Below are 15,771 nucleotides of genomic sequence, written 5' to 3'. Positions count from 1 at the left end.
TGGTAAGTGGCAGGTATGTTCAAAGTTTGTGCTCAAAGTTCTGTGTGTGTGGAAACTTAAATGTAAAGTTCCTCTTGTAAATCTGAAAAGTTCCTTTTCACTGCCAATATCCTACTTTCTGGGAGTCCTCCAGTGGTTTTTGCTGTGAACTCTATCTAAAAACTGCCTAGCATCTGCAGCTGTAAAGAATTCACTGGCTCATTTACTAAGCAATTTTCCTCTCTGTAAGAATGAACTGCTCCATGCCCTGAAATGGTCACACTGACTTTTTGATTTTGAGATAGAGGAATCAGGCTTCCAACAGCCTTGGGACTGCAGGGCTTGCCTTCACAGTAAGATGATGGTGATGTGTATAGGCAAACACAGTGCTAGCGTTAATTAGCATCAGTAACAACAGCAGAAAGGACACAGTAGCACAGGTTTGGCAGGTGCTAAGTAAGGGGCCAGCTGTACTTGTATTAGTAAGTACAGCTTTTGATTGGAAAACATACCCTAAAACTCACGTTGGCACATCTTTACTGCTGCTGTTACAGTGTGCTTGGCGGACTAAATGCTCACTGTGGTTGGCTGGCCCAAGCCACAGCTGCGTCCGCATGGTATGTACGGGAAGCGTTGTGCTTCCATAATGCTTATGTATAAAGAAAATTCTCCAGATGAAGGTGCTGTAGAAGGGAAGGAAAGAATCTGTCATGGCGTTTCTGGGGTGTGGACTTTCTCTTTGATCTTATTCCATGACAGCTCATATGCAAGTGTTTGTTAGAGTATGTGACAAGGCATATATCAGGATTTGGAATAAGGTGAAACTGGAACTAAGATGATATTTAGCAATGTGACAATTAGTACTGCTTTTGGTGTAGATCATTTCACTTGCTCTGGACTTTTACAAATGTGTTAGGTGTCTAAGGCCTGGGAAGGTTCCTCTTTCTGCTACCATAAAAGATCTCGTGCGTGTGAATGAGGATTCTCTGCCAGTCGCTCTGTTCTGCCAGGTGCATGCATGTTTTATGATACTGTCATTAAAATGAGGGACAGCCAACTACTTGGCTGCTGAGACAGGAGTACAGAAAGCCTGAGATGCACGTTTCCTCTGGGTCAGTCTCCCACGGGTGCCTGCAGCTGGAGCAGGCTGCACAGTCCAGCCGGGTGAACGCAGCTGTAGACAAGATTAGGAGAAAGGGATGTGGTCGGGCAGCAGCAGTCCTGACACAAACATCAAAAAAGACAGTCATGCGTGATACAATTGCACACAACCATCAACACTTCTGCGCCTGCATTTCATTGCACATTCTACCTGCATAGATTTAAACCCCTGTGCAAGGAAAAAAATCTTCATAACCTTTTGGCTACTAGCAATTCTGATTTTTTGCTTTTTAAACACAGCTTAATTAATACTTAATAAATTAGTATGGGAGGAATAGAAGGATCCTAGGAAAAATGCTTGCAAATTGCATCACATTATTCCCCAGGTTTCTGTTTGTATATGTTTGGGGGGGGGTAGAAGTGGTTTTTAATCATTTTCTACATAGACTGTAGTGATAGAACAATTGTTGCACAATGAGATTACTTCTGTGAGCTCACAGGCCACAATCCTTACTTACCCAGCCATGTGAAAAAACAAAACTCAGGCAATTAATTTAGCAAGAGGCTTGGGGGATGTGATATCATTCTGAATGAACAAGCCTGAGAAAATAGCTACATGCAGAGTAAGCATTCAAAACGTTATCCCTGTGCAACAAAAATCCTGTTAACTGGATGCCAAAAATTGGTCTGTCAGAGAATTGCAGTATTTGCCCAAACCTGAAATTAGGGATAAGCAAATTCCTTTTTAAATAGTCACAATAATGGCAAGTAAATTCTATATATGACTTGAATTGCTAGAACCAACAGGAATCTGAATTACAGAAGATTTCTTTCTGTGCTTAAGTTTCCTAAGTTAGTATGATGTGCTCTTGTGAGATAGAAGTTACCTGGTTTATACAGAGAAGTTAAATATGATCTGGAAAAAGTCATTACTAGATGTAGATCTTTGCTATCACAATTTTTTTCTTTTTGGCATACCAAGAAAATGTTAAACAATTTTCTTTCCAGTAAGCCTTTTTGTATTACCTTGGACAAAGATGTTCAGTAGAACTGTTTTCTCTTCTGTGTCTAACCAGGTGACTCTTACGCTTAGTTTCAGAAAGATGTACTGCATCAATGCAAGTATGTTAAGTATCTGTTTTTGAAGACTACTGTTCAGGTTCTGTTTCTGCTTATAGCAAGTGCTGTCTCCAGTTTACCTTCCTCCAATTTTTTTCTCTCCTCAAACAGGCTTCTGGATTTTTAAGGCACTTCTAGTTTTCCTCTTCTCATTTCTTCTTTTTGCCTTTGGGAGTTTCATCTTTGTATATCCCGCTATTTTGATATCTATTTAATTAGGGAAAGACCAAACCAATTAACTATACACAGTAGTTCTGGAAGGTAAACCCTCATACGAATGGCTACCATCTAGAATCGGGTTACTGTAGGTATTAACAAACTTAGGTTCTGGGAAGGCGGTTCGTGCTGCTTTAGCAGGTCCGGTTCCGCTGCTCCCCAAGGGTGGTGAGCGGGGCAAAAGCGGCGCAGCCCTGCAGCTCCGGGAGCCCCTGTCCCGGGGGGCTGCGGTGGCTCCCACCCCGCGGAAAGCAGCTATCGGGGGAAAGCAGGGCTTTTGCACCACTGTCCTGTGCTAGGGTGCGTGGTGACTGGGCAACGCTTTCAGGCGCCGGTGCAGGACGGCATGCAGGACAACGTTTAGGTGTCAGTAGGAAAAACTCTTTCTTGCCTGCGGATTTAATTATAACTTGTGACTCAGCTGTAGCTCCTTGATTCACCAATAAATTATAGCATGCGCTGGGCCCCGCATTTCTGCTGAATGCGCGATGTACAGAACAGGACCCAGCCCGGTTCCTGGGGCGAGGCGCTCCCTCTCCTCCGCTCCCCTCCCCTCGTCCTGGCTCCCGCGGGGGGCCGCGGCGCGGTGCCTCCGTGCCGGGGCGGGCCCGGAGGGGGGAGGAGGCGTTGCGGGGCTGCCGAGGCGAGGCGAGGCGCGCAGCGCGCTGCGTGAGGCGGCGCCTCTGGGGCCGCGGCTGGGCGCGGAGGCGGGGTGGCCGCGGGGGCAGGCGGCGGGCGGGCTCCTTCTTTGGCCATGAGCGAAGTGCCGGCATTCGGCCGCCGCCGCCTGCGGGACGCGGGGAGGGAGTGGCCGCGCCGCGAGCCGCAGCGAGGAGCCGCCGGCGAGTCCTATGGCCCAGGCCAAGATCAGCGCCAAGGCCAGCGAGGGGGCGCAGCAGCAGTCCGGCGGGCAGCTCCACGGCCGCTTCTACCGTTCCACCTCCATGGCGGACCGCTCCAGCCGCCTGCTCGAGAACCTGGACCAGCTGGAGCTCAGGTAGGGCGCGCCAGGCCGTCGGGGTCGCGGCGCCCCGGTGCGCGGCCGGCGCAGCGCCCTGGCCCTCCCCGCCGCGGCGGAGCCCGGCCGCGGGCTGTGAGGGCGGCGGCGTTGCAGTCGTTGGCACCCCCCGCCAGCCGTTAGCGCCTCGCGAGCCGTTGCCCGCCCTGCGCGCGAGCCTTTAGCGCCTCGCGAGCCGTTGCCCGCCCTGCGCGCGAGCCGTTAGCCCCCCGCGGCCCCGCCGTGTGGCGCGGGCTGCGAGGGAGGCGGCCGCGGGGAGACGCTGGGAGCGAGCGGCGAGGGGCCGCGGCGCGGGCGGGGGCATGGTCAGCCCCGGGCGGTGGGGGCGACGCTTCCTGCAGTCGGTGCCGGACAAAGGACCCCGCTTCGTTTGGGGGGGAGGCGGTCCCGAGGTCCGAAGTGGCAGTGGGCGCTCTGGTGTGAGCCGGCGCGGCGGGACGCTTGTCAGGGAAGGCGCAGAGCAGCCTGTCTGGCGCGTTACCCCGCCGAGCCCGCAACTCGTTGCGCGAAGCCGCGCCGCGGCCCTGCGGCGTCGGTAGCCGGCGGGAAGCCCAGGCGCGCCGCTGCGCTGCTGCGCTGCTGGTCCGGGCACCTGTTACCCGGGTCGGTGTCTGCCTTCCTGCTGGAATTCAGTGAATACCTGAGCTCCGATAGGAATAGCCATTCTGCAGCTTCGGTTTTTTTTTTCTTTTTTCTAATTAATTCCTAATATGTTCCGTGTTTCATTGTTGTGTCAGGACATGTCTCGCCTCCTCTTGTTATTCGGCATTCCTCAAATAACCCTTTAAAAATTTTTTCCAGTTTGGTCGTATAAGAGATGATTCCACGCCTTTAATCAAGCTCCTTGCCCTCTCAGCTCTCCCTAATTATAGTGTCCTTTTTGAGGTGGATAGGTGCACACAGTAATGTGGGTGTACCACTGATTCACCTAATGGCACTAAAATTTCAACACACCCTTTCTTCATTACAGCTGCATATTGATCAGAGGCTTTCGCAGAACCACCCATAATGTTTCTAGGTCTTTCCTAAGTTGCTGTAATTAAAAGAGCTCTGTGAGATATAGTGTTTTTCCCTTTCTGTGTGCATTATTTTGCATTAATCAAGAGTGAACTCTATATGCTAGTATATTATTCTTTCACTTAGGTTGATTAAATCTCCTTGAAGTTCTTCACAGACTTCTTTGAATTTGACTAACCAAAGTCACTGTCTGCAAACTTTCAGTCTCACTGCTGACATCCAGATCCGGTGTGTGAATATATAACTACAAAACATTGTACTAAATAAGCAGTAGAACTATGCAAAAATGTTTTTTTACATCTGCTGAGCAACTTAGTGAAAAAGCAGACACTTTGGTTAACCAAAAATTAAACCCAAAATTGAAGTTTTCAGTTTGTTTTGGGTCTTTCAAACAGGCACATTTCTAACTGCAAAACTCTTACAAAAAGTCAAACTATTTTGATTAAAGTCAGTTAAGTTAATTTTTGTGTTTTATTTATGTGTGAGTAATCAACATGCCTAATTTGAAAATTATTTGAATGAGAGGAGGAAGAGCCTCCATACTTCTTCCTTCTCCAGCCAGTTTATTTTAGCTATAGTCCTTTGAGATGTTATTTGTAAATATAATAAGTGAAAATTTGTCAAAGTGAACTGTAGTCTTTAATTAACACCCTTTACAATCCTCAGCTGTCAAGTTGCTTAAGCTTGGCTGAACCCCTCAGCAACCCTCATTCCCTCAGTTTTCTGCTCTTAAACAGCCTTATCATGTCTCTGTTCTCGTCTACCAAGAGAATTTTTTTCCTCAACAGTAACAAGGTATTTTTGTCCCATATCTGCTGACCTGCTGGTGTGTCACCATAGGGGTGCATAGTATACTCCCTCTAGGTGTTTGCAGAGTAGTTTTTATTGAAATTCCACTGGAAAGGGGGATTAATTTAATTGGGATGGGCATAGCCCTTATCTGAAGGGAAGGAGGCAGTGTTATAGCAGTATGGCCATATAACTCAGGAGCGCGTGTTTCACAGCTTGGAGACGGTGGCTGGAGAGGGGCTAAATCCCCTCAAACATTCCTTCTCTATACATCAGTGCTTGATTAATTTGCCTTCAACCACGAGGAGCAAAATACGACTTTTATTTGTAAGCAGAGAAACGTATTTGTACAAAGTATTAATCGCTGCTGTGATTTGAACAGTAGTGGAGAAACAGGAGCGCACAAGTGTTTGATCATGTCATTCTCCATCCCTGGACAGTTTCCCCCTTCACCGGCTGTGAGGACAAGCTCCCAAAGTGGGAGGTAGCAAACTGAAGTGAAGGGCAGAGGCAGAGGTGTGAAGAGGGCGTGCAGGAGGAAGCTGCATAGCTCTCAGGGAGTTAGTCCGTCCCCACGAGGGGGCAGGTGGCAATGCGCTCAGTGCTTGCGCTGTTTCTGAAGGCTTGGTTGGCCCTTTCCTTTGCCCTGGCTGCCCACAAATGCCAAGAAATCTCAGCAGCCGTTGGAAGCAGGACCAGAGCTTCTGTTTATGAGTCACAGTGTTCTGGTGGTTGTATTAAATGAACATGTTGTTCTAAGTATAATAATACGTAAGATGCAAAGTCAGACTTCTACTTTCGCTTTTTTCCCCCCTCCTTTATTTCTTGTACTTCTCCTGTCTTCATTTTGGAATAGCCTTACTTCCCCCCACCATTTATTTATATGCTTATTGGACAGTTTACCTGAGAACAGAAACTCAGTTTAAGCTGCTGAGGATACCAAAGTGAAAAACCCTGCTTTGTCTTAGTACAATGTGTTTAACTCTGTTTCAGAAAAAAAGCTGCACAATCTACAAATGTTTCTTTTTTCCTTTGAAAATTCATCTGCAACTTCATCATGCAGGCTTTAATAATGACTTATTTAAATAAGTCAATGGTTTGAAGTAAAGAGTTATTGCAGCTGTCAAAAAAAGCGGGTATCAAGTTTCCCATCTGGAAACAAAAGCAGAGACTGGTCCACCTGTTCCTCAGGGGAATGCTGTATTCATATAAATGGTATGCAGGAAAGAAAGGCACTGCACTTCTAATCTCTTTCAGACCAAGGAAAATCAGAAATAATTAGTGCTTTTTTAGTATTAGATAATCAATGGACTATTAGTTGATATTCAAAACAGGAAATACAATCAAAGTTAAAATCTGACCAGGTATTTTCATCTATCGGAAAACCACCATACCACTACATCAAGATAATCGATAATGCAACATAAATCTGAACATCTTGCATTTTTGTTTGCCTTCTATTTTTTGAGTTTTTTTTAAATTAAAACTTGGATTCTGTTTTCACTTTTTTCCCCTGAAGTCACTTCAACTAAAAGTTTACTTCTGATCTTTTTTTTGCACTGCAAAGAAAGTGAAGATTTACACAAATCTATGAACTAAAGGCACTTCTTAAGAAAGAAATTGAGAGCTGACAGCGAGGTATGGATTTGGTGGTCTTGCTGTGAACAAAGAGAGAAAGGTGTAAAAAGTAAGGAGAAAGGTAAAGAGAGGGGTTGCCTGGACCGGGTTTTTCCTCAGATGCTGTGTGGGAGCCCACAGGACCAGAGGAGATCTCCACAAATGCATGGGCAAGCACCTGGAGCTGTCGGGTCCCCTCGCGCTACCGTTTCCTGGTCTCTCAGTAGAAGCCAGGGGAGCAAAGGTGAATAAATAGCAAACACAGCAAAGCAAGAAATGAGGCAGTGAGGAATATTTGTGAATCTGTAGGTGAGGAATGAAAGGTTGAAGCATGCGCCGAGTCCTCAGCTCTCGGAGGGAATGGCATGCTATAGGCATCTACTAAAATGGCAGTGTAGCAGAAATGGTTCGTAATTCTCTCCTTTTGTTTGGTATCTTCATGTGAACTTTTCCAGGCTCCATTCAGTGTGGTTGAAGTACATATGTTATCAGTTTAGGTTATATTGAAATATATATATATATATTTTTGAAGAAAAGTGTTCACCAAAAAACCAAAAGTAGGAATTCAAAATCTTACCTTGATGCAGCCTGCCCAGCGTCTTCTCTGTACATAACACTAACCTATTTTCCTGACTGCCTTGGCTGGTGTGGGTCTTTCTGTGTTTTTTTCTGGAGTGCTGTTCTGAAATCATCCTGTTCTTTTGTTTTGTTTGGAAGTCAAGGTCCCTGATCATTTCCTCCATCTATTGTCTAACTTTTTCAGTCCATTTTCACTCTTCTATTTGAGAATGTACCTCAGACTCACTTGCTACATGCTGAGATGCTGCCTTTGCTGCCACATTGAAGAAATTAGCCCTCCCTGTTTTTGAATGAATTTTCACAGGTTTTGATGGCCTGCCCCTTCGGTAATGCTGGATGATAAATTCATCAGAAATAGTACTGGAAACCAAATGAGGATTGAAGTTGTACAGGGCCTTGAAGGTGAGGACAATATACGAGAGGTCATGAAAGGTCCCACATGAGCCACACCATGCTGTGTAATCACACTGTGCCTCTGTCTTGCCCTGCAGTGGTCACTGAAAGTCGAGAAGTTGATTTTTCAGTCATTGAATCCTGGCACACTACTAATAATCAGTGGTCAAAATGGAAGTTTTTAGAAGGGATAACATAGGGGTGGGGAAGTCCCAACATGCTGCTTTCTTGTCCCCTTCCACCTGCAGAAGGAGCTGGTGCACTTTGATGTGCCGTTACATTATACCAGGGTCGACACGTATTTTGACCACTGTTCATGGCAATAAATGCACTAAAAATATTAAAAGCCCATTGGATTTTAGACTTATGTTTTAGAGAATATACTCTATATTGCAGTATACAAAAATGGTTGATATAACTCCCAAGAATTCGCTATAGGGCTTTGTATAAAATAGTAATGTCAATCAAAGCAGTAGCTGGTAAATCATGTTTTTATGCAGTATATGATCATTAATTTTGCTGATTTGGCTTTTAGGTCCTACCTCATATTACAGTAGCTCACTATTGGAAGCAGTGATATTTTGGGCACTCTCTTTAGAATGACAACAATTCAAGATGCATCTCTGTTACAGTTTTTCACATTCTTTATAGGACCCAGCAAATCCCATTGGAAATCACCAATTGATCCACTCAGTGAAGACAGAGCCTTAATTTTTAAATCAGTACAGTGATATACCTAAGCTGATATAAAACTATTATTAAAATCAGAATTTGACACTTCCAAATTTTAATTTTAAACTTTTTAGGGACCAAAATAGATTTTTTTATTGTGAAAATGTTAGGTTTTAAAAAAGGCATGGTGAGGCATTTATGGAAATATTGTTAGACTTCTTAAATTATAAAGTGCAGACATCTGAAGTATGAAATGACTCTACCTGCCTTGTCACTTTTATGAACCAGTCCAAAATAATAATTAAGTGTATTTGCTCTTGGCAAGAATTTGCATTGCATTAACTTTTCCCACTCCTCCTCAGAATTAACATTAAAGGAAAGGCCTGAAGCATGTGCTTTCATTGACAAAGATTAGACTAAATCTTTTGTAAAATAGTGCTGTTTCAGCAGTACGGTGCATGTTCACTGTGACTATTCATATATTTCTTTTTATTCTGTTCTTCTGCCTTTTTCCACCCTCTTTTCTCTTGCTACTGTTTTTCCCCAGAAGTTGTCCTGCCACCAGTCTTTGAGGCAGGAACATTAGCTCCGTGCTTATTGCAACAGATGTTAAGCACATACCTATACAAGTAGTGATCAGCGATCACCATCTTGCGGCTGTGTCCATTAACGAGTATAAAACATCCTTGGGGACTGGGGTTGGAAAGAAAGAGGAAGGCATGATTTGACAGTGCTTAGTAATAAAATTAAGGAATGCCAGGATGAAAGAGGAGCATTTATCGGTAAAATGGCAAATGAAGAGCATGCTGTAAAAACAGTGCTAGGAATGAATATAAGAGAATGAATAATATTTTGGTTTGTTTTCCTTTTTTGGCCAGGTTTAATAAGCATTTCAGAATAGATGGATTCCCTTGCTGTTTACAGAGCCTAAGTCTCTTGGACTGTGCTGAAAGCATCTAGAACTGTCAGCCAGGTTCATGTGATATCCTCATATGACTGGTGTGGGATCTGGGAATGCGGAGTTGTCATTTTTGGCACTACTCTTGGAGTAGTTGAAGCTTGGCGAGTCCTCCGAGCTGCAGCCCTCCCCTTCCCCAGTCCTCCAGGTGCAGAGCCAAGGTAGGGGGACGTTTCCCTCTCGTCCCCAACCTCCAAACTTGACAGTTCCCTCGCGTGCTTTTCCAGGTTGCTTGGCTGAATGGCAAAGCCTTCTCCCTAAAACCATGGCAGGGAATAGGACATCAATTAAGGAGTCAGACTCAAATTTCTAGTGTGGCATTTTCACATCTGTGACGGCCAGATCAGCTTGTACAGTATGCAGCAAGGAAGAGGGGAGAACACTGGAACACAGACCATGCAGCTTAACGTGACCCTGTGGGTAACAGGGAGAGTGCAGTTTCTGATGTGCTCTCCCCTTACCATTGTCATGGCACACATTAGTTTCAGCCCAGTGAATGGGACTATGGAAAGTCAGGTTTCGGAAGGAATCTAGTTTCATGTTTCGCTTCAAGCCCAGGAATACGAGCTGAGCAGACAAAAGCTTCCCTGCTGTGTGAAGCATAAAGGACCTGCCACTGTGCTGCATCACTTTGTGAAATGAAATAGTGACTGCGAGGGCAGGCAGCCCGACTGGTCTCCAAGCAAAGAAGGCATGTTACTTGGCAGGGAAGTCCTTATAAAGTGGGAGGAAGTGTGTTCACTTTGTCTCTCTCCCCCATTTTACTCCCTCTCGAAAGGGGTCATTGCCTTGCACAGCTGCATTTGAGTTCGCCAGCAGTCACTGCTCAGTAGGTGGGTAAGGGTGAGGGGGGGGCTGATGTGGCAGGAGCTGTGCTGGCCCCAGGCCCCTTGCTCTCTGGAGCCTGTGCAGGTGCTGCTCTTCAATCCAGGTTCCCATGTGGGAACCTTGTTGGGTTTTCTTTTAGTTCTTTTGGCTGATAGTAATTGCCAGTTAGATACAGCAGTTCTGCTACGGGCCTGCAGGACAGTCAGGTTCTGGGTATCCAGACTAACTGTGGAGTAGCATTAAACAGAACCATCAGTAAAAGAATGTAGATACAAGTCAGGTCACATTACTGTTCCCCCCCCCTTTTTTTTTTTAATCAATCATGCTAATTCTTGAAAAAAGTTAAGACGTGGAAGGAGGTCATGAAGTCAGAAAGTCTGGCTCATGATTAATATGCCCATGGATAACTGACTTCTGTAGCTGAAGTTTTAAAAAAAGTCTTGGTAGCTATATAGGTGAACAATTGTCTTATTATTTAAAAAGATTTTGTTTGGTTCACCCATGTTCAGGGTAGAGGCTTTCCGTGACGCAGCATCCGCTATGGAACAAGAAAAAGAAATCCTGCTAGAAATGATCCACAATATACAGAACAGCCAGGATATGAGGCACATCAGTGAAGGTGAGAAGCTGCTTTGCCATACTCTCATAACTGACCTAAAGTCAAAATAGCACATCTTAGGGAGCAGCTTAGTTCAATTGCTTGCAGGTGGTAAAGGTACAGACACTTGAGCCAACTGAGGTTATTGAAGGGCCTTCTGTAACCCTGGGATCCCCTTATTCTTGATTTACATTTACATTCTTGTTCAGCAGAACAATCTACCATAAACATCATTACTGAATTTGTGAAGCCCATACTTAGTTCACTGCTTTATTTTCAAAGTCAGAGCTAATATATCTCTACTGAGAGAGAAAAGTTTATTATTATTATTCTTAGTTGAAAAACATCCTTTGAATGGCTTTGATTACTGGACAGGCATGATTGCTACAAAGCAATAGCCTGCAAGAATGTGATGATTCATATAGTTCCCATAGTTGTGTGACATAAGGGTTTAAATATATTCCCCAAACCTGTATCTTTTATAGGAGATGCCTTAAATTTCCAGTTTATTGGTTCTTTCAGTAAAATATGCTGAGTTGGTATTTTAGGGAAAAAACCCCAAGTGTTTTCACAAAATAGAAACCCATTTTTTTTAATGGCCTCTCATTGAGTCTGGTAGTCAGAAATCACTTCTTTCTTTATGGCCTTTTGGGGTACAATATAAATCTCTTCCCCACAATGATATAGAAGGTCCTTAACATGCTTGTTTTGTTAATGAATGATGTTTACTGGTAATACTGTATGCTTCACTTTTACCTGACATAGCAGGCATTGGATGAGCAGTAGAAAAGTAGAGCTTACATTTTTAGTGAAGCTAACACCTCATTACAAACTAAAAGACACTAGCCTCTGTGAAATAAGTGGGACTTAGATGCAAAGAACCCCACTTCTGGCCTCTGGAAATCTTGTTCATTGGCAGTTGCTTAAAAAAACCCACAAACCTCTTGTACCTCTTTTACTACTTGTCATAGTTTGATTATCTTGATGATGTTATTTGCACTGCAACATGTTAGCTGGTAACCTAGAATATTTTCTTTTTTCAATTTAGGTGAGAGAGAAGAGCTTAATTTGACTGCTAATCGTCTCATGGGCCGAACCCTCACTGTGGAGGTTTCTGTAGAAACTATCCGAAATGCCCAGCAGCAGGAATCCCTACTGCATGCCACAAAGATGATTGATGAAATTGTCAATAAACTTCTAGATGATCTGGAAGATGCAAAAATCCGCTTAATGTCACTTTATGGTGCATGTACCTCTGACGTGCCAGCAGGACCCATCGATCAGAAATTTCAGTCGGTTGTAATTGGATGTGCTATTGAGGATCAGAAGAAAATCAAGAGAAGGCTAGAGACTCTGCTCAGAAACTTAGAAAATTCTGAAAAGTCAATCACATTGTTAGAACATCAGAAATCATCTGTTCGACAGTCTTGCAACAGCAAACAGGATTAAAACATCCTCTTGGTTACTTTTGTCAAATCACGAAATGATCAAGTCTCCATTTAAAAAAGCGCACAGAAGGCTAAGAAAAGTTACTTTTTACAGGTACACGCATATGCACACACACATACACACATGCACACACCAAAGTATCTGATTGTGAGGTGCAAGCATTAAATGGGTTTTGCTAGTATTGGCATTTTGTTTTTGGCAATAAAGAAAGAATGCTATCAAGATTTCTCCTGTAGAGTTGGTACTGCTACTGCAAATTGTAATGTGCTTCTGCTGAACTGTCAAAAACTGTCAAAATCTAGCCTTTCTTTTCTTCTTCTTTTTTTTTTTAAACTGAAGTTGTTTTGTCACATACTAAGATTTCAACTTCCACAACTTTTCTCTGCTGTATACATAGTGTGGAAAACAAATGTTTGGGGCAAAAAGACAAATCATTGCAATAAACCAGAAAAATTAATAAACTGTATATTGTATTTTCCTAAACAATACATTGTCTTACTTCTTACTGATTATAACTGTAATAATGTGGTACTATTTGTAAAGTAGATCCCAATATTTTCTGGAAAAAAAGATAGCTCTAATTTATAGTGGGGAAGTTAAGAGCAATGAACAGTCCATCCAAAGGTCACAAGACTAGAACTAGGCTCCAGCTCTTGTGACACCCCATTCCATGCTTTGTCTATGGCATAATCCTGTCTCCCACTATTTCTGTGTAGTTTGAGGTTGCTGTGTGTTTTTTTTTTTTTTAATTAATATAACGGGAAATTGCATTTTATCAGTTACTACTCTGCAAGTTCAAGCTCATTGGTTTCTGATAATCTTCTGTGAAGCAACAAAGCAAAATAGTTGTATTCTTAACTGGCAAATACCACATTTGTTTCTTCTTAAGTTCAGCCTTATACTTTAGGAAAAGGTGTTTTTTTTTTATTTTGGCTTTTTCTCCCCCCCCCCCCCCCCATTGCCCCTCTAATTTCTGTTTATCTCTGCACTAACTCACCAGCTGTGAGTCCAAAGCTGAAAATTTTAGAGTGAGCCTGGGATTTCACAACCCTCAACAGCCTGGTCAGTTTTAAAGTGTTTCACTAAAGGGTAGTGGTCTCCACAAAAGCTTGCTGAAGTGCTGACACAGTCCCACTGCTTCTTAGCAAGGTGCTAGGGAGGACAGGCTGCGCAGCTGCAGGCAGCCCTGCCCCTACAGCTCCTAGGCTACTAACCAGAGAGGTGACATTGGCTTGAATTAAAGCTCAGCTGTGTGGGAGGGAGCTGGAAGGGCCAGCGCTACTCAGATGGCTGCTGCTTTCAGATCTACAGCTTACAAAACACATGACAACAGCTAAGGAAGCCACTCTGTAAACTTTGGCCACAGCATGTGGAATTTATGTGACCAGCTTGAAGGTCATGTTTACAATGCACAAGGCAGTTTCTGGTGGGAGACCTGCAAGGTAGCACTGGGAGGAATGGAGACTCTAGTACCGGATATACAGATGCTAGCTTGGGTACCAGAAACCATGTAGCTGCATTAGCTGAAAAACCTCAACTGCTTTTAGTGTCACGTAAGTGATGTCAGGGCCCTAAGTGCACCAACAGGCTCTGCAGACTCTTACTCCACCTCATAAAAGCCAACTCTGATAATATGCAGCTGTGTCATCTTGAAACAGACTGCCATGACAAGAGCAGTGAGGAGGAGCCTGGTCCCTTTTGCCCAGGAGTCGCATTTAATCTCAGGCCCTTGCTGTTGGTCCTTGCCTGAGATATATTGTAGGCATGCCTACACTCTGCCTTGTACCTTGCTGATCCTGACTTGCCTTGTTGACTTCACTTCTTTGTTTGACCTGCCTCATCACTATGGACTTGCCTTGCAGTCACTGGACTTTTGGCTGACCCTGATTACCATCACTGGATCTGCTTTGCTCGCCTTGCTCAGGTCCAAGGGGACTGCACCTTTGCTGGTGGGGTCATGGTCCCTCCTGCCTTGCTGTCACCCTCTGCTCTTGGATCACCTTGCCTTACAGAGCAGTTGCTCCTGTTGGTCTCTGACAGGCAAGTCCCGAACCCTGCTAGATTCCTTAGTGTCATTCCTTGGAGTTTTGGCAGTTGCTAAAGGAGAGGAACATAGGGTGCCTACCTGTCATAGTTTGATTTCTGATTGTAATTTTTTGTGGCAGGAATTCTCTCCTTGCTTTCTGTTTGTGGGTATCTATGTGCAACACCAAACATAATGGGCCAGTACCTCCCTGACCTCACCTTACTACAATGACTGTTTCTTCAATAATTAGTGTGAGGCTTCCAGATGACTAAGGACACACAAAGGTCTGAGGCAATGTGAACACTGATTTTAAAGACAGGAACTGTTCCATACAGACATGAAATGGATAAGCAGGGATGCAACAGTGGCAAGAATGTAAGAATGGAAGCAAATCATGATGTGACAAGGGGGATCTTGTCAATATGTGTAAATGTCTGATGGGAGGGAGTAAAGGAAACTGAGCCAGACTGTTCTCAGTGGTATAAAGTGATAGAATGAGAAGCAATGGGCATAAAAGTTGAAATACAGGATATTCAATTTAAATAAAAGACAAATCTTTTTTTATGGTGAGGATTGTCAAACATTTGAACAGGTTGCCAAGAGAGGCTGTGGAATCTCCATTATTTGAGATATTCAAAACACAACTGGATATGGCCCTGAGCAACCTGCTTTGAGCAGGGGAGTGGATGAGACAACCCCCAGAGGTGCCTTTCAACCTCAGTGGTTCTGTGATTCTGTGAAATATCTCATACTTCAAGCACTGAATTAAAAGGGAAACTTCTTTTAGAAAGATTACTCCTTCTTTTTATGTTAGTCTTTTCTGTATCTTCCTCTGAATCTTTTGGAATTGGTCTCAGGTTCAGGGACCTTTCTGTCTGTGAACCAAACAGCTATAGGGGACAACTAAAGAAAAATTAGTGGTGGCAGCAATGTGATGAGCTCCCAGGAGTGGGAGAGTGGCTAAAATGTGTGTCAGGTCTGAGCCCGAATAGCTTTTCCTGTGAGAATGGGGTTTTCTTGGAGTCCTCGGGACACCAGGGACAGTGTCTGTGTCAGCACTAACTGGTGCTGGCCTGAGGAACTGACAGCAGGTTGAGGGCCCAGACACTCCCAAACTGGGGGGAAATATCTCTCTTATGAGGAAAGACTGAGAGAGCTGGGCCTGTTTAGCCTGGAGAAGAGAAGGCTGAGAGGAGATCTTATTAACGTGTACAAGTATCTTAAGGGAGGGTGTCAAGAGGATGGGACCAGACTCTTTTCAGTAGTGCCCAGGAACAGGACACGCGAGGCAACGGGCACAAACTGAAACACAGACAATTCCATCTGAACATGAGGAAAAACTTTTTCACTGTGAGGGGACAGCGCACTGGAACAGGTTGCCCAGAGAGGTTGTGGACTCTCCTTCTCTGGAG

The 15,771-nt window shown here is 44.2% G+C and overlaps 1 protein-coding gene across 1 annotated transcript; it reads left to right on the top strand.

The window, feature by feature from the left end:
• The first annotated feature begins 3,128 nt into the window (after positions 1 to 3,128).
• On the top strand, positions 3,129 to 12,821 carry BAG2 (BAG cochaperone 2). The gene is made up of 3 exons (XM_067294824.1): positions 3,129 to 3,412; positions 10,796 to 10,905; positions 11,933 to 12,821. The coding sequence occupies exons 1-3, from the start codon at positions 3,267 to 3,269 to the stop codon at positions 12,331 to 12,333; spliced, it is 657 nt and encodes a 218-aa protein (XP_067150925.1). The 5' UTR covers positions 3,129 to 3,266; the 3' UTR covers positions 12,334 to 12,821.
• The last annotated feature ends 2,950 nt before the right edge of the window (positions 12,822 to 15,771 follow it).

This window comes from Apteryx mantelli, chromosome 3 (genome assembly GCF_036417845.1).
Source record: "Apteryx mantelli isolate bAptMan1 chromosome 3, bAptMan1.hap1, whole genome shotgun sequence".
In the NCBI taxonomy this organism is placed as follows: domain Eukaryota; kingdom Metazoa; phylum Chordata; class Aves; order Apterygiformes; family Apterygidae; genus Apteryx; species Apteryx mantelli.
This window is presented reverse-complemented; position numbering and strand designations above follow the sequence as displayed.